Source organism: Ischnura elegans, chromosome 6 (genome assembly GCF_921293095.1).
Source record: "Ischnura elegans chromosome 6, ioIscEleg1.1, whole genome shotgun sequence".
Lineage (NCBI taxonomy): Eukaryota > Metazoa > Arthropoda > Insecta > Odonata > Coenagrionidae > Ischnura > Ischnura elegans.
In genome coordinates this window covers 58,044,924-58,063,748 of record NC_060251.1, presented here as the reverse complement: position 1 = coordinate 58,063,748, position 18,825 = coordinate 58,044,924, and the positions used below count along the sequence as shown (strand labels likewise).

General features: G+C 37.9%; 1 protein-coding gene across 1 annotated transcript in view; it reads right to left on the bottom strand.

Annotated features, from left to right (window-relative positions):
- The window catches only part of LOC124160762 (importin-5), a 37,733-nt gene extending 22,632 nt beyond the window's left edge, over positions 1–15,101 (bottom strand). The window contains exons 1-9 of the mRNA XM_046536779.1: positions 15,003–15,101; positions 11,793–12,030; positions 11,158–11,307; positions 8,412–8,638; positions 6,892–6,988; positions 2,456–2,560; positions 1,706–1,831; positions 1,396–1,607; positions 599–830 (exon numbers count right to left, since the gene is read on the bottom strand). Of these exons, the coding sequence (XP_046392735.1) occupies positions 599–830; positions 1,396–1,607; positions 1,706–1,831; positions 2,456–2,560; positions 6,892–6,988; positions 8,412–8,638; positions 11,158–11,307; positions 11,793–11,912 (1,269 nt within the window). The 5' untranslated portion in view covers positions 11,913–12,030; positions 15,003–15,101. The remainder of the gene's footprint in view (positions 1–598; positions 831–1,395; positions 1,608–1,705; positions 1,832–2,455; positions 2,561–6,891; positions 6,989–8,411; positions 8,639–11,157; positions 11,308–11,792; positions 12,031–15,002) is intronic.
- Between the last annotated feature and the right edge of the window lie 3,724 nt (positions 15,102–18,825).

Below are 18,825 nucleotides of genomic sequence, written 5' to 3'. Positions count from 1 at the left end.
TATTAACATATTATATAAATTTAGTGAATTGAAATAAAATCCGTGGAAAAAAGGTTTTAGTACGTATATTCCACTCTTATGGAACGTAACCCCTAATTAGTATTGAAGTCAATGGTTCGACTTTCGTACATTCGACTTTCACACTATGTACCTATCGTATTTTGCCATAAAAATTTCTGCAGCTGACATTGTTACATAACCCCAACGAGTTTATAAACAAATTGGTTCTTGAGTAGGACAAGCATCACAGTGCAACGGCAAATACAAAGGTAGGATTGAAACTCTTTCCACTCCCTCGTATGGGACACTACATTCCCTGAAGCGTAAATTTAAAATTTCGGATTCAGATCCAATGCCTTCAGTGAATTTGGATCCAAAGTATCTGATGAGGGCAATATCCACACATATTTGGATCCAAGGAATCCGATCTGACCATCCAGGAGGAACAGCGAGCAGTTTAAGGGGCGAAGCCAGAGCGCAGTGAGATTCACTGTCTACATGCAATTCCATTAAAATATATCCAAAGCACAGCAGCCATTCTTCTTGAATGGCTGTAAATATACATACGGGAATATGAGACTCCATAAATTCTACTTACTGGGTCCCTCAGGAAGTTCAGAATGCCATCAACGATTTGAGGAAGCATGGATTCCATCTGCTTGTGACAGCCTTCTCCCACTGATGAGATGGCCATCAAAGCTGCATGGCGATGCTTCCAGTCGGGACTGGACAACATATTAGGGATGCTTGAAACTATCTGTGGTAGTACCGTCTTACCACCAAGACCACAAGCCAGCCGATCTAGAGCAGACTCTGCGACAGTTGGATTGCTGCAGATAAAAATTAACAAAAAAAGATTCTTGTTAATGTTAGTCATACTATTGCCAAGATACACCAGTGATTTAGAATATTTTGAAACGACATGACAATTCACAATATTTGCCATTTGAGATATTTGACCTCTACTTAGAATTGAAACACACCTATCTTTCCAAGCCACTGCACAGACCAATTCACTACCCAGGACCATCTAGGGTTTCAGTGTGAACTCTGTGGAGTGACCAACATGATCATTAAGTACTTTCTTAGAATACACAGTTCCTACTCACTGTGAAAACAAGAATCAAAATTGTAATAACTTTCCAAAAAAAGCCTTCTTTCACATTGCTTCCATTGTGGTTTTACACATTGTCAGCAAATACATTACAGAGTCTTTGCAAACTTTCCCTGATGTTACCAATGGCAATAACATTCCCAGATAACTTCAAAATTTCGTGATATTTCCAGTAATATAAAATTCCCTGAGATTTAATGTCTCCCAAGGAACTGGACATACTACTTTGGCTTCCCAGGAGGACACTGACAAGGTTAGCAGTCCATAACAAAATTATTTACCTGTCACCATCTTCCTCCACAATTTCATCTGACACACCCCAATCAGAATCATCTTCCAAATCAGTCATCATCAACAGCATTTGGGGAACTAACGCTGGTATAAATTTTCCACACACTTTGCGGACCATTGCTGGTGCTGTTTCAGCAAGAGTGACCATAACTTCAAGTGCCAAATGACGCCATGGGTCTGGAACTTCAGTATTTGAGAATACCTAAGAAGAGAGCCAATATAGAGAATTAGAATCAATTTTTATGGTCATGACAAAGGAAGAGAATACTATTAAAATCATTATATATTATTATATCTCACCTTCATACAAAGGTCAAAAATGGCCTCCAATTGCGTCCTTAGGTATTTAGGAGATGTTTCAGCCACGTCAATTAAACTTTTCAAAAGGGCATCATCATCTTGCTTCTCGATACTTTCTGCAATGACCTGTTTGAGTAAAGTTTTTCACTGCCTTAGTCCATAAGTACTTCTTAACCTTAATAGAACAATATAAAAAGCAAAGTAATGACCCTAATTAAAATATTTTTTAAAAAGAATATCCGTAGATTGACTATAGAGAAATTCATAAGAATTATTTATAAAAATAAGTCATCAGACCGATGTACTAAAAAATACAATCTATTCATACTTCTAATGGATGTACTTTAAAAAAATTGACCAAGGCATTTATGCTATTTTCACGCAAATCACTGCCAAAATTAACTCATCAACAATGGTTGAATATAAACAGAAGACACAAATGTTCAGTTCACTAAAGTGACGGTACTTGGATGGTTTTTCCCTCTTCACTCAGCTGCTAGGAAGCATCTTGCAAATAAAATGTTTCATACAAGCATTAAAGGAAAACTTATTACCATGACAGTGCAGTTGACATTTAAAATTATTCCAGTAGATATAAAATATATTCAAATTACCAATTCACTACAAAGGAATGTCAGAGAAGTTACAAAACAACCCCAAACATAACAAATTCCTGAATTTTAACTGAAATAGCCTTGTAACCTAAAGAACAAAAGCTTATTCCAATACTGTTTCACATAGGCACAATACCTGTATCATCGATGGAAGGAGGTCAGAGAAGTGCCTTTGGATGTTTGTTCCTTTCTCATGAAGAAGAATAAAGGCTGCAGTAGCACGCACAGCTTGGAAGCGAACCTGAAAGAAATTATAGAATTTCAGAGCTCATTGCAATAGGATGGTTTCCTATTATTTAATATTGCCTAAATCGAAAGATTATTACTCCTGGAGTAAGTATTTCACCCTTTTCTATTTTTAATGACAATATCTATTTTTCGCGATTAAATGAAAATTGAACATTTTCAAGTGCGCGAAAATGCAACGGCTAAGTATGAATGCTGGGAAAACACCGTGCGATGTCATTCTGGTTCCCGCTGTCGCCGTGCGAGGTGACCTTGGGGCGAGGCTTTGAGCGCTGATACGATGAAGGCTGCTAGCAGGTAGCAGAGTACCCTGCTAGCGGGTAGCGCTTGGCTTAAATGAGGATTATTAATACTTTATCAAACGAAGGAAACTTTTCAACCATAGGCAGTTTTAATAGGTGATTATTAAGACATGTTTCACTGAGCTCTGTGCCTCATGCATGCATTGGTATTCTCAGACCAAATAAAACTCCCATCTCCTCGTATAGAAACTAGGTCCCTGTGACGTTATGTGGAGTGGCATCGCATGGGTGCCAATCTGGCCTTTTTCAAATGTGGTTAAAATTGACCATTGCCATTCGTCTAAACTGGGATTTGTGAAACCAAATAATTTGTACATCATAAATACACTAATGGTGGGTAACGAATCGCAATCAATGCCTTTCGTTTTCTTTGATGAAGGAAACTACCCTATTATTACTCATTTCTGCACCATGAAGTGATACCATCTCCAAAATGACTATGCACCAACGTATACTAGTTAAGATTTCATCACAAATTAACAAAATACAGTAAACTCTTGATTTTACGAAGTCAGTGGGACCGGAAAATTGGCACTTCGTAAAATCGAGTTTCGTAAATTCAAACCTTTTTCATTAGTCACGAAAAAAATGTTCGCTTTTGTTTCTTCCGCCGTTTTTTTGTCTTTAGTGGTCTTATTTAAATGTTTTCAGTGGTTATTCTCGGTATAATTCATAGAAAAGGCTTTTTGCTATCGATTTATGATGTGAAAAATCGTTAAATAATTATACCACCATAAAATTCCCATTTCTTGTTCATACTTCAACATCAACGATCGCTAAAGAAATTCCCGACCAGTTTAGAAAACGTAATCAAATAATGAATTGCAATGTTTATTATAAGAATTAACAGTAATAAATTTGTGGTTAGGAGCCAATAGCTACTATGAAGTATGCAAAAGATTGATATTTGTTTCTGACACCCACGGAATTTTAGCGGCAGCCGGCCTAACCGCCATTTATGTCGCCCTCTATCGCTCAGTGACGAGAAAAAAAGAAAAACAAGGGTCTTAGCCAGTTTCCAAAATAACCTACGTAAGTTAATATTTCGAGTTACTTCGTATTTTCAGCAGAATGTGCTCTATTTTCACTGAGATTCAATTACGATCATAAATAACGTAGAATGTGATTATCTTCTGGAGAATATTTGAAGTAAATTCTGTTTGAGTTCTCCGTCCAACTACTGTCCATCATCTTCACAGACGTTGCCATAAAAGACTTAATTCTTCATCAGGACTGTATTCTTCATACCGGGTGTGAGGTGACCTGTTCATATAGTATGTTTCTCTCCTTTTATGCCCACAGGAGCAAGGTTCCAACCGGAAAACGACAGGAGAAACATCTTACAGTATCGGAGAAATATAGATAGAAACGTTATTATCCACATTGATTGTTTTCCTACAAGAGACGTTTTATCATTTCTCAACGTGGTTAAGTATTGGTTCGCAAGCGTGAATTCCAAAAAAATGACACGCAAAAACCTGTACCGTCACCTCATTTAGTTTTCGTGTTCCTTTCTCCGCCGTATTGAAAGTTAGGCAAAGGATCATTGACATAGAGAAAAGATTTTCTTAGTTTTAGCACTAAAAAATAGTCGCGCCATAATCGTAAATAAACATAGTGTGGAAAGAGCAAAGAAATTAATTTCAATTGAAAAGTCAGCTGAGAAGAAGAGAGACAATTATAAGCGCGGCACCATTTTCCCGATAGTGGAAGATACTTCTTCCGCCTCTCTCCGGTTAATAACTTCCCCCCGTTGCAGGTAAAGATGAACCATGCCCTTCTCCACAATCGGAGAAAGTTCCCAGTGGGTGGGGTGAATAAGAGTGGGATGGGGAATGCCTGAGGGAAGAAGTGTGGTCAGTACAAGCACTGGTGAAGGGGGCAGGACAAAGAAGGGTGGGGAAATGGCCTTCAGCTCTGCCTCAGTCTACTTTTGGGGGCCGTATTTTTTTGCGACGCACACAAGCTCAGTCTCCTTAGGGAGGGAGTGAATGGGAAATGCTGGGGAAGGAGGGGTTTGGGATGCGTAAGGTGGGTGTCAGCAAGATCAGCCAAAGGCGGCAGGAGGGAAGGGACGGCTTTGGAAAGACAGAACCCCAGCCTGGGAGAACGGGGAAGCGCGTGAGAAGAAAGTTCATGGTTAGACTTGGAAGTGCGTCTTCATTACGAGAAGCCTGAAATATAAACTGGCGGTACATAGAGCCCAGTACTCAAGATATTTAAGTTGTTCATTCACAAAGGCCAATATATACACGAAAAGATATTATGGCGCGGATTGCATGTATCAACGTCCATTTCGGGATGTTATTAATTTCTGTTCCCATTTATAAAAGTAGCAAATAGATTTGAAAGAATGATAATCATGAATAAAAATATCTAAATCGATATCCAAACGCACATGAGCAAAATAGATGAATGTATACATACCGATCCATCGCAAGTAATACCGCTCAAGCTTCTTCCGGTATAGGACTTTAAAATCCTGGATAATGCCTTGGTCCAAGGGCTGGGACTTGCTAGTCGAGTTCGGGGGTAAAAAGAGGACTCGAACATTAGCCAATTTTAGATCTTCCACGTATTTATGAACGGCGGCATTATCCATTATTAAAACAATTTTGCTGTTCTCTCCAGCAATTTTTCTCTGTAGACGTATAACCGTTTGCTGGAAAATTTCTCGGGTCATCCAGCTGTTTTTATTTGCATGGTAAAAAACGGGGAGGGCTTCCAATTTTACATGTTTTAAGCACCGTGGCCTTTCAAATTTCCCAATGACAACGGGCTTATTTTGTCCGTGCCCGTTTGGTTGACGCACAGCCCCACAGTAACATGCACTTTACTCCTTTTCCCCCCATGGCACCTTTGCCCTTTGAAACCCAGGGTTGCGTCAGGTAATGCATTAAAAAATAGCCCAGTTTCAGGGGCCAGCGAGGGTGAGCTCGTCGAGGAAAGGGTCCCGGATTAGGGACCCTTCGAAGTGCTTCGGCGAAAAGTAGTCAAGTAGTCTTCGAAGTACATTCACAGCAGTGCAAAGGGTTAATTAGGGGTGTACGAAATACTCCGCGCGACCTTCCTGACATGTTAAACTACGAATTATTTTCGATGCTATGTTTAAGAACAGGCACGTAAATAGGGGCATAATGTCAGCCGCGATATTTTAACTGAACTCCTACTCCCCCTAAATTCCCACAGTGAGGTTTTTGGCGACCCATTTCTCTCCAAAGTTGCATTATCATTTACGATTTCGCACTTTTGATGGACCACAGTTGGAAGCGCTGATTTTTTAGCTACTTACGCCGGCGTAACTAGTTTTGTTGACAAATTTTTCGCCGTAGTTCGTATAAACGAATGCCATTTGCTCCTAGGGACCGAGCCGAGGTTCGTAAATTCAAAAAATTTCGTGTAATCGAAACTTCGTATAATCGAATAGCGCCATGTATTTAGCATAGGCTTTTCACCGGGACCGCAATATCACTTCGTATAATCGAAAACTTCGTAAAATCCTGCTTCGTAAAATCAAGAGTTTACTGTAGATACAATAAAAGCTGGTATCACCCACACCATGAAATTTCAGCTTTGGACCAAACTTCCCAAGTAGCATAAGTAACCACAGCCTATCTATTAAGTGATAACGACAGCTTTCCTGGGCATTTGCTTACTAGAAAACTACTTTTTTGAATTAAATTTCACATGGTTTTTCACTATTATGAATGATTCTCTTCTTGTGATGGAGGCTGTGTCAGTTAAATGCTATTCGTATTGATATCAACAATTTTATTACTGTGAAAACTGTTTCCAAGCCTCCACCACATGAGTTGAATTATTAATTTTATAGGAAAAAAACATATAAATCGACCCAAATAGAATTCTTTTCTGTAAAAAAACAGGTTACAATATGTGCCACTAACTTATCACATGATTTTCAATAATGAATCAATCAACTGTCGTTTAAAGTCACTGTTCTTAGCTAATTGATGCAAACCCTAGAAGTAACCTCTCACGGCAAATTACTGTATATGTATTTTACCTCATAGTTAGCCTGGTCAATTAAAGACTGCTGAAGCATCTGTTTGATCAAGTCTAGGTACCCAGCTTGTTGATTTCCAAAGACACCCGGTGCAGACCTGAAACAAAAAAAATGAAATAAAACCTTTCATGAAAAATATTTCACACATTCAATTCACTTATACCACACCCTTAATAATACTTCTGTCATGCTTGGCAAAGATGATATACCCTGAAATACATTGCACTATTGATATAGATAAAAAAAATACAGCATTTTGCTTGTCACTCAAAATGTGTTTCATACAAGCAACACAGGAAAATTTAATTACCATGACAATGTAGTGGGTTGGTTTAAGTGGGGTGGGGTACCTTAAGGACCCCTTCCTGAACAAATACGGCATCTTTAGTTAAAACCAGGTGATATGTCAACATTATTAGGATATCATTACTTTATTAAGAATATGAGTACATTTTCTACGATTCTGACAACATTTTGAGATCAAATGCTTTATATTGAAGAGAAAAGAACTAGAGAATACTTCTGTCACCTTCACTTGACTGCATTCACATTTAACTTAAGATGCACAGGTGGCATCAATTTAGTATCACATTATAGGATTTCTAATTGTTCTGTATGATAATTGCAGCTAAATTAAGACAATATTTTATATCAGGTCTAAAAATGTTCTCTTAATTAACTAAAAAAAGCATAGCAGAAAACCTTTTACTCTACAACAATGGCGATGGAGAGGACAGGTAGCATTGCCAAATTTAATGCACTTCACTCAGACACAAAATTGCAAATTATAACAAGAATTCTGTTGATGTTTGGGAAAGTTGAAGAAAAAAATCTTATTCATTCAGCCACTGCCTCATAATTGCAAAATAAATAAATGCCAACGTTCTTCCCCACACTTCATGAGTTGGCAACTTAGTTCGAATTTTGTTTTCATTAATTAACTCATATTGAAAGAACATCTCATTGAAGGAAGGGATCCCTCGTAAGGGTAGGAGCAGCAATGAACTACACAAGGCCTAAGCACAAGACCGAGGAGTTAGTGAAAAGCAGTTAGCCCCTTGGGATGAATTGACGATGTCATGATCTTAAAAAAAGAGTTAAAGCTGCTAATGACACCATAGGTAGGTGAGGGATCAAAAGATTGAAAAAAATGTGGGTCACTTAATTTTTCACAGACTACAACAATCTACGCTACAATATGATGAACAAGGCCATTCAAAAATAATGTCAACAGGAAAGTATTTAAGGGTAATATGTAATAACTACCAAGATTGAAATTGAAAATAAGTGTGAATACCTCAATTCCCAAATCGTATCACAAAAGAAATATATCACCACTTCACATTTGGTGTTACCATCCTATCACTGTAGAAAATATTTATTGCAAGAGGAGAAAATGCAACCGTAAATGAATTACAAGCAGATTTTTGAAAATTCTACCATGCAGGGTAAACAAATTCACTGATCACATTCAAAAATCAAATACAAATACTCTGTCTAGAGGCAATAAAGGTACTTACGTGAACATGCGTAGGGCACTTTCTTTGAGTACAGGAGCAGGAGAGTTAGCACATTGGAAGAGAAACAGCAAAAATTCGGGCCACTGATTATTTCCATCGTCATCCACCAAACACCGTGCCACTTCAGCGGCCACTTCACAAACTTTTCGCCGCAATGCATCTGGCTGCTCCCTTTGGACAGCCACTAAAACCTGCTCCTTCAGCTGAGCTTGTGCCTCTGGCGGCAACTAAAAAATAATGCAAGGGGAGTTACTAAGCAGGGCAGAGAAAATCTATACAGCAAAACAACTTGATACCAGAATTATGAGTGCATATGGTACTGCCAAATGTTTAATGCTACAGAGAGTTGCTACAGACAAAATAGGCAGCAGCATTCATTTCCCCACTCACTACTTAACGGTATTACAAGCTCTGTATAGCAAGATGTCTCAAGACCTGAAAAAATCATATAATACCAAACTCACAAAACTGGTCACGATGATTAAATACTTCCTATCCACCTTTGCAAACCTATTTAGAAGGTACTTTAGCATTTAGTAGTTTACATAAATATTATAACGGGATAGCAAAAAAAGTCACATTGGTGATCTCACTAACCCATGATCATAAACAAGCTAATACTATTAATTCCATAATTCTTTGTTAAAACTTTTGCGGCTATTCGTCATGTCGAATAACAAACTTTTGGGCTTTGTGTACGCGGCAATATAGCCCAAAATTTTTTTATTCAACATCTATGAATTCCAGTTAACTAATGTTTGACTAATTTAAAGTCCTGTTTACACGATACATTAACACGTACGAGTTGATGTACGTTTGTGTGAATGATTTTTGTGGACCGGAACGGAACATGTATGAATGCATGAACCAAATTAGAACAGGTTCTATTTTCTGTGCATGCATTCGTACAAGTTGGGTGGTTACACAGTGCATTTTGGCGTTCATTCTCGCGTTCATACATTTATACATTAACCCGTACGTGTTAATGTACCGTGTAAACAGGCCTTAAGAAGGAAAATTTTTACACTACGCCCTTGGTTCAATACTAAAATGTATTGTTATTGCCACTATTTTTAGTTACACCACATACAATGTGGTGACAAAAAAAAGTCACAGCAATTAGACATGTATCAAAATGTCTATGATTTCCATGCAAGCGAAAGATTATTCTGCTTAATAGGAGCAAACAAGGGAATATGATCCTCAAGTTCAGAACGATTGGTACCATTTAAATAACCAATATTTTCTCTTACAACAGCAGACTTGGAGTCATTAGACTTAAAGACCATAATAAAACCAGCTTGTAAAGCAGAGCTGACACACACTAGCTGCTATATTTATTTAGATATCAAATATCTTTAGACAAAACAATAGATGAATGTTACTCCTACTTCTTTCATGATAAAATTGAGACTCAAGTTAGAATTAACTCACCTGTCAAGGAAAAACTAGCACTCCTTGAGTAATTTCAGGTTGACCACCAGAAATGTAAGAATCATCCCCATCATCTAATATGACAAACATTTTGAGGTCAGAAATATAATCTAGCAAAAACTCAGCTCCAAGAGTTTTTCCCCTGATTTCCATTCCATTATCTAGGTAATGGGAAAGTTAATTTTTGTAGAAGGAAATGAATCTGATACTATCCCATCATTTTGAAGTGTAACTCATTACACACCTATGACAATTCTCCTAGAATGATGGTCTTACGCTGTGTCACAGGCACGTCTTCTTTAACAGTATTACCTTAACACTAACGCAATAGAATAAACATTAATTTTACTCAAGAAGGGATCACTTGAAAAGGTATAATAAGCATAAACAATCAGGTTTCTGAAGATAAGAAGAAGTAAATACACGATCTGTGCTGCGTTACAATCAGCTTACATCATGGATAAAACCAAATAAATACAACTACGTACTGTGACATATACTTATAGGGCTAAGGATAAGTTTGCAAAAGTGAAGTGAAAAGCATTCTTTATAGCTTTAGAACGCTCTAAAGAGAATTTCCAACTAAGGGTCAAAACACTAATTCATATGCTATTCCCGACATCTTTAACTTAAGATACAGCGCCATAAGCACCTTGGCTCTTGTATCACAGTTTACAGCTCCAAGACAGTTAAACTCATGTCGTCTGTACTGATTGAACATGAGTTGACAACATGGAGCTCAATTTTCCTTGTATTATACCCAATTACTCACGCCGACTGACAAGAATACACATTTCAATTAGATTAGTGGAATCCCGATAAAAAGTTACAGCAACCCTTACTAATTCCACCGACAAAGAAAGGTCTTTCACCTATAAGCGTGACTCGGTAATTAGTGCGAAGAAGTTTCTTCAGAAATGCCAGCATAAAGGAGGACAATGACTGCGGCTGGCCTGACTTTATAACAAGGAATCAAGTAGCCGATGGTTAACCTTTATTATGAAACCACTAGGAATCGTGGGAATAATCCAACAAAAATTAAGGATTCCATTGCATTCTGAACGATCATCATAGCGTACCATTCATTAGATTCAAACAACACTAAACGCAGTCTACAAAAATATTTACATGAAGACTGCTAAATCACAATAAATGACACATTAACGACTCTTAACACTGCCATATCATTACCTACGTCACAATGCGTTACTAGACGCAAGCACAGGTATGAATGACACGGAAATTTAAAACAAACACGCACTCGTGACGAAAGCAGGGATTTAAAGGCCGAATCCCTTGTGAGATAACTAACCTTAGGATAGAATTCCGTAAATTCCGCGGAAAAGAGCCGACGGAGAAGGACTGCGGCCATCTGCCGCAAGTCTTCACCGAGACCATCATTGCGGATAGAGGCTAGAAGGAATGGTACTTTGGACTCGAAGGGCAATTCATTGTAGGTTTCCTGAAAAATAAAAACATTCAACGTTAATAACCATGATTGAGCAAGAGTTAAAAGGACCAACATTTTCAACCACGCGAGAACATCGCAAAACTTTCGCAGCAAAATTTGATTATGTTTACAAAAGTTGCTTACAAACACAATTGAGCAATGGAAAGCATTCGCTAAAATAGATGTTATTACAATTAATTCCGCCAAAATGGCGTTTCGAGTGCAAAAAACATGATATTCCAGAACATACGCGTGTAGTTACGTAACGTTAAAGTTAGTCTAATTCCTACGTGAATCTCACACTAAACAATGCATACAAAGTAGCAATTGCCACACTTCACATCTAAAATAACATGCGGTTGAGCCGTCAGTATGTGCGCGGGCGATTGCCAACGTGTACGGCAGACTTAACCACATAGGTTTTACAACCACTACGGCTGTACATGCAAAAAACTAATACTTCTCAACAACATCTATATCACAGAATTATATATCACCTCTGCTTGCGACCGAATAGCATTATCTGTACTCAAAAGTGTTCCCAAAAGCTGCTGGAATTGTTCCTGGTCAGCCGCCATCTTTCTTGGAGAGGCCGGAAGAAGGAGGGCATGCGTCATGTGTTTCCCGCGTATTTTGCCCCTTTCGGCTCACAATGTATGGCGGCGAAAAAGTGTACTATTAATGAACTGTGGTTCCATTTAATGTCAGCCATCAACAGAAGATGGCAACAGGTCTCTGAAAGACAAAAAGCGGGGCATTTAAAGTTAGTAAGGGGAAAGACATATGAGCTGAGTAGCACAAAAATCATCACAGTAAGGATTGATTACCAGATAAATCAATAGTACTGAATGCTATTTAATTTTGGAAGATAGCTGGTTTACATTTTTGGAATATAAGTCTATGGTGGAGAAATGTTCCTTTTTTATAAACTTTTTTTTAGATGTCTCGATGTTGGCCAAATCTTCTTATTCTTCTAAGCCTTAATTTTATCACTTTATTTATGAGTAAAAAAAACCAGAGGGAGATATCTTACTCAGGTTCGTTTTATCAACAGTCAATAAATAGCTTTACAGCAGTGGCGTAACTAGGAATATCTAGGGGGGACCGGGGGAAGGGGGGATGGGATGGCCTAGAGTGGTGACCCCTCCCCCATGCAAAATATAGTAAAATTTTTGAAAAACGGCATGTCAGGAAATACATTTTACACCATTTTGGCTCTAAAATTGAATTTTAGGAAGATTTATTATACGTCAAAACTCGTCAATGATTTTAAATGCTACTAATATCGGGTTGTGTGCGGGTATGAAATACCCACCAGGATAAGCGGTATGTGCGAGATTAATAAATTGTGGAATTTTAAGATAAATGGTTCAAAATGATGCGTTTTACTGCTTACTGAGGGATATTTTATTAATCCTTACACTATTCTTTAGTAATATCAATCCAAGTAAGTAAAATGGATTAAACTTAAACATTTCTCTGAGCTCAGGGGTTAGCAGCGAGGGGGGGAGTTTATCTCCCCCTCTCGCTGCGCCACTGGTGTAGCATATTAACATATGTTTTTCATAAGGAAAATATGTCAAATGAAATTCATATTTGACAAGGTTTTCAACGAAGGGTAATATTATACATATTACATAGACATATTTGATTTATATCTGAGGCAGCTCAAATGACTCATGGAAGGAACTTGCACGATGATGACGAAATTAATAAAAATCTGTAAAGGGAGCGCAATTTATGCATAGAACTGCTCTAATGATCTCGAACTTTCATCACGAAAGTTTGACCTCCGATCGTAAAGACAAATTTATCCCTTGGAAGCCGTACAAACGATAAATTTTCCAATGTTGGCTCATACATTAAATAACCTCTTCATGCTCACATGAGAGATATTTTAGCAATAACGTTGATATTCGACCACGGGTGAAGTTAAAAAGTTGTAGACATTACCTAGCATATAGCAGTGGCGGGTTTATACAGATAAAAATTTAACAAAATATTTAAATTTTTATTAGATTAATAGCTTTTGTATCCTAGCAAAAGAATTGATGGATTTTATATGCAAGGGTACGAGTCCCAAACGAGAGAGAAGTTTCAGTTGCATTCATCGTACAGAGTATACTATTTTTTTTAAAGTTACACGGGAGAACGCCCCTCTCTCCGGGCGGTATTCCATACTCCCCGGACCCAGTCATGACCCCCCCCAAATTGGATGCATAATCCGCACCTGCATATACAGTACTGCATTCAATAGTTAAGTATGTTAACTTAAGTAGTTGGAATTGAAAATTTGTCAAATAATATTCATGTTTGTCAGTTTGTTAAAACTTTTGCGGTCCATGGATGTTTAGCGATGTTTCTTTTGGGTTTGTTACCGCGTCAAAGGCACGCTTTGTAAGACTTCCAATGAATTCATTACTTATAATTATGGCGCAAGGAATATTGTGCCCGATGCTGGAGACATTCTCAAGGCTAATGTTCTGCCTTAAATGCGAATCGAGAGAATATCATCACGAGGATGATATGGATTAAGGGCAGATATTGGGCTTTATGGAAATTTCTTTCTTTTCTGGAGAGTACAGCGAACCAGGATGAATTAATCTTTTGTACTTTGTCTCCGTTGAAATTGTGGAGGCAAAACTGGAGAAAGACCCAACGGGAAGATTCAATAGATGAACCACTGACTTATTCAACAAGTGTATTCCGGATCCTCAGACAAGGAAACTCATCACGCTTCAAGATAAGAAGACGCCAAGCGTACGTGGATTAACGATAATGCATAAGAAAGTAGTACTTCTAATACCGATTATTAGCGCTCTAGACTCCCCCACCTATAAATTTGCTAAATACATACCCACTGTACTGCAAATAGAAGTGGAAAAGACGAAATTGCATGTCAAGTATTCGTGAAATTTCCACAGCCGCATATAAGATATTAGATTAGGCACAGAAAATTATGTAATAAGTTTTGATGTAGATCAATAATAGTTTGACAGAATCAGAACGCTGAATTTAGGGACATTTACCTTCGAGAGTAAAACACTAACCAACACTGAAACATTACAAATCTGCATCTCGTAAGGTTCACTACTCGTATATGATTAACGGGCATGACTTGGGTTTCGTAACATAAATATAGAAGAAACAGAATTTAGATGAAAGCTGCTCGGAGATGAATTGAAAAAGATATACAAGGAAGGAGAAATGAGGAAAATAAATGGTTAAACGACACAATAAAGGCCGTTTTATTGAGGAACTCATGAACAGTACTAAGTTTCTTCCAGTTGTCCGTAAATGAGCAATTTTCGGGTTGGAAATTAGGTAATTTACAAGGCAACAGGTCTATTTTAAGGATACATTCTATTTTATTCCATATTTGTTAACCGAAATTCTGCGAAAATTACAACGCTAAAAAGGAAATAGTTAACAAAGAAATTCATTCAAAGAATAACTCTTTCCACATTCCACAAACCTTTTATTGTGAACGGAGGCAACACTAATGTACTGTGCACAGTTTCTCACTCTGTACAATGAGCACAGCACTCCCAACATACAAACAGTATGTTCATGCATGGTGGGAAGATGCAATAAATAGGTAAGGGAAAATGAATTAAGTTTCATTGAATGAATAATCAAAGAGATTCATGAGTCATTATTTGACGACGTAGTATCAACAAGGGACCCGGATTTGTCAACAAACATACCTGTTTTCTCACCGATTCGAAGAAAGCATTCTTCATTGTCTTAATCATCTTAATTGACATGATGTCCATTTTTCTTCTACAAAAGAATGAACCCTCCTAACTTGGAAGCAGAAACCGCTGGAGGAGCTCGGGAAAATTTGGGTTTGTCACCGGATCGTATAGTTGTTTCTCAACGTCACGCTTCACACGCTTCGAAGGTGCTCGAAAATTAGTCCACCATTATCTTCAGAGAGAATTATGGAATTCCGAGTTTCATTCCGGGATCACACACGGGTTGCATTTGATCCTTGTTGCGGCCACTGTGATCGAATAAAGATATATACCCTAAGTTGAGGAAATAACGAGGAAGAGAAATGAAAGGAATCAGGTAAACAATAGATACGTTGCTAGGGCAAAATATTCGTCCCAAAATCAATTTTTTTGTGAGCAAATATGAAGAGCTTGTTCTGCTGTAACACTTTCCCGGGGGATAGAACGAATAAACTCTCTCGGATGTCCGCGCGGGTAAGATAATCTAAGGCAGCCGACGTCTCGGGTTCTGCCTCGTCGATTATGGGTAAAAAAGCGCGCACACAGATTTGTGCGAAGAAAGCGCACAAGCTAGCCAATGTGAAAATTTGGGATGGGGGTTACGTTAGAAGGAAATTAATACTTTGCGCTGCTCGGAGGTGAGACATCTCGCAATAAAATAGCTCACGTACATTCCTCCTGACCATTCACCACATTTTTAAACTTACTAGTGTTGAATTTGTAGTTACTAGTTTACTTAGTGTTTTGAACATTTAAATTTTTTTTGTGTTTTTACGTAGTTTAGTTGAAATTCATTGCTGTTAAAAAGGGTAAGCCTGCAGCACATTATAACATATACGCATATAGGGGGTTAAGGAAGAAGATAGAACAATTAATAATTTAGCGTTCCTTATTTCTAAGAAGACTGTGGCTCGATTACTTTTTTAACTCCGAAAGGGTTAGCTGTGCGCTTTTTTCGCAGAGAACTTTCCGCGACACCGTCTCGTCACCCTTTCTCAAGGCATTTATTCAGTAGTCTAGTAAAGACGGTAGCCGTAGTAGTAGTTAGCCCAGTAGCAGTAGGTAGACACGGAACCCGAAACGTCGGTTGCCTCAGTTTTTCTTACCCGCGCGCAAACCAGGGAAAAGTTTATTCATGAAGAACTTGCCTTGTTCTACCAGTATCTTATGCCTCATGAGTTGCGCTTCGTCTTCGCGTCCCGCTGCGACCATGCCATGAATAGGCTCCGTGACGACAGTTCTCAGGGTTGACGTAGGGACCAAACACATCCATAATGAATTGAATGAGGAGGCATCTGAGGAGTACAACCGAAGGAAAAAAAATGCAAAACAAATGAATAATCACGTATTTATTTTAGGGCACGTTATTTAAAATATTATTAATCCCATTAAAAACTATGTATACATTAAAATAATTTACACAAACAGCCATTGAACTGGGTAAAAAGACAGATCAAATTTATTTCGTTATTATATTATTACTTTTCTTTGCCAATAAATTTTTGGCATACCATCATTTGTGGGATAGCATGATTTTTTTAGATAATTTACTCTCACTTAAAGAGGAGACCGTGAGATTAAAACCTGTGATTTATTTCACCGATTTTGTAGGCTGTTACATTTAGTTTTAAAATGGAAAAAGGAGAGAGCAGTTGGCAGATGTGTCAACTTCCCACGAACCATAATTGATCCGCAAGCTCAATGCATGCGTCATTTATCCAATGATTTTATATAATGATGTATGAAATGGAAGCCCGAAAATATGACAACTATGGAACTCCAAAGATATCGGTTTATTTCCATTCCGGAGGAGGAAAAAATTCGATAAAGGTACCACATATTTGTGATAAACCGCATGCTAAATGCATGCGTCATTTATCCAATGATAATAGGTACCTAATGATATATAAAATTAAAGCCCGAAAACCTGATAGCGATGAAAGAAAGGCACTTGAAAGATATCGGTTTATTTCAATTTCGGAGGAGGAAAAAATCGATATATGTACCACATATTTGTGATAAACCGCATACAAAATGCATGCGTCCCTCATCCAATGATACATAAAATTAACGCCCGAAAATCTGATAACGATGGCACTCGAAAGATAGCGGTTTATTTCAATGCCGGAAGGGGAAAAATTCAATATACCTCATATCTGCGATAAACAGGGCCGGTTTAAGCGGTAAGCAAAGTGCGCGACAGCGTAGGGCGCCAATCAAAAGTGGGCTCCCAAGTGCTCAGTCCAATGTTCAGTAATATATGAGTCAATAAACGGTTGAATATCTTGAAAGCTGCCTTTTTCTGTATTTATTGCTTTATTTGCAATTTACCTCCGAATTTTTCTTTATAATTGGCATTTAAGTTCTAAAAATATCACATTCAATATGTAAGAGCAAGCAAATTAAAAGTTTACGCTGACATTTAAGTCTCGACCCTTATTCCTTAAGTATTTGTATTTATTTTAAAATGAATCCAGGGAATACCTCTCCGGTTATTTTTGAGGGGGGGAGGTCGGATTTCTTATTCACTTACCCGAGAAAATGGTCTAGAATCGGCCCTGGTGATAAACAATCAAAAAGCATACATGCGCGAAGAATAGGGTAGTTTCCTTCATCAAAGAAAACGAAAGGCATTGATTGCGATGCGTTACCCACCATTAGTGTATTCATAATATACAAATTATTTGGTTTTAGAAATACCGGTTTAGACGAATGGCAAGGGTCAATTTTATCCTCATTTGAAAAAGGCCAGATTGGCGCCCATGCGATGCCACTCCACGTGACGTCACAGGGACCTAGTTTCTATACGAGTGGATAGGAGTTTTACATCGTCTGAGGTTACCAATGCATGCATGAGGCACAGAGCTCAGGGAAACATGTCTTAATAATCACCTATTAAAACTGGCTAAGGTCGGAAAGTTTTCTTCGTTTGATAAGGTATTAATAACCCTTATTTAAGCCAAGCGCTACCAGCTAGCATGGTACTCTGCTACCTGCTAGCATCCTGCATCGTATCAGCGCTCAGAGCCTCGCCCCAAGGTCACCTCACTTGTGGCAGTGGGAACCAGAACGATGTCACACGGAGTTTTCCCGGCATTCATACTTAGCCGTCGCGTTTTCGCGCGCTTGAAAATTTTCACTTTTCATTTAATCGCGAAAAATAGATATCGTCATTTAAAAATATAAAAGCGTGAAAGACGTACTCCAGGAATAATAATCTTTCGATTTAGGCAATAGAAAATAATAGGAGATAGAAAACTATTCTTCAGTCGACTTTTATGTAAATGATTGCCATAGGTAGAGGAGAGTAGGGTATTATGGAATACCATTTACATGTATACATATATCTTGGTTGATAATTGATGAAAATACCTCAAATAATAATCAGCACACTATATAGCTATTAGCGATGAACTGCCTTTGGTTAAGAGGATATTAATCTCTTAGATGCTAAAAAAAATAAATGTATAAGAAAAAATTACAAATCGAGTCTAATATGGAATTGTCGGGTAATATGGAATAGGTGGCTTTTCTATTGAAAAATTTACTAAACCTCAAAAAACACTATTTATTTTATACTAATTAAACATAGACATTTTAGATATCTTACTGATCTATTTACAAAAGTCACAGACGTAGTCATCTTTTTCTGCGTCTGTGCAGTCAAGATGAGCCCAAAGTGAGCGACTGATGCACCGGATCCAAATCTCTCCTCGTCGATCTTCAGAAAATTTTAAATTACAGAAGATACACTCAGCGTCCATGTTCTTTGGTTGTTTTGCTGATGGCAAGA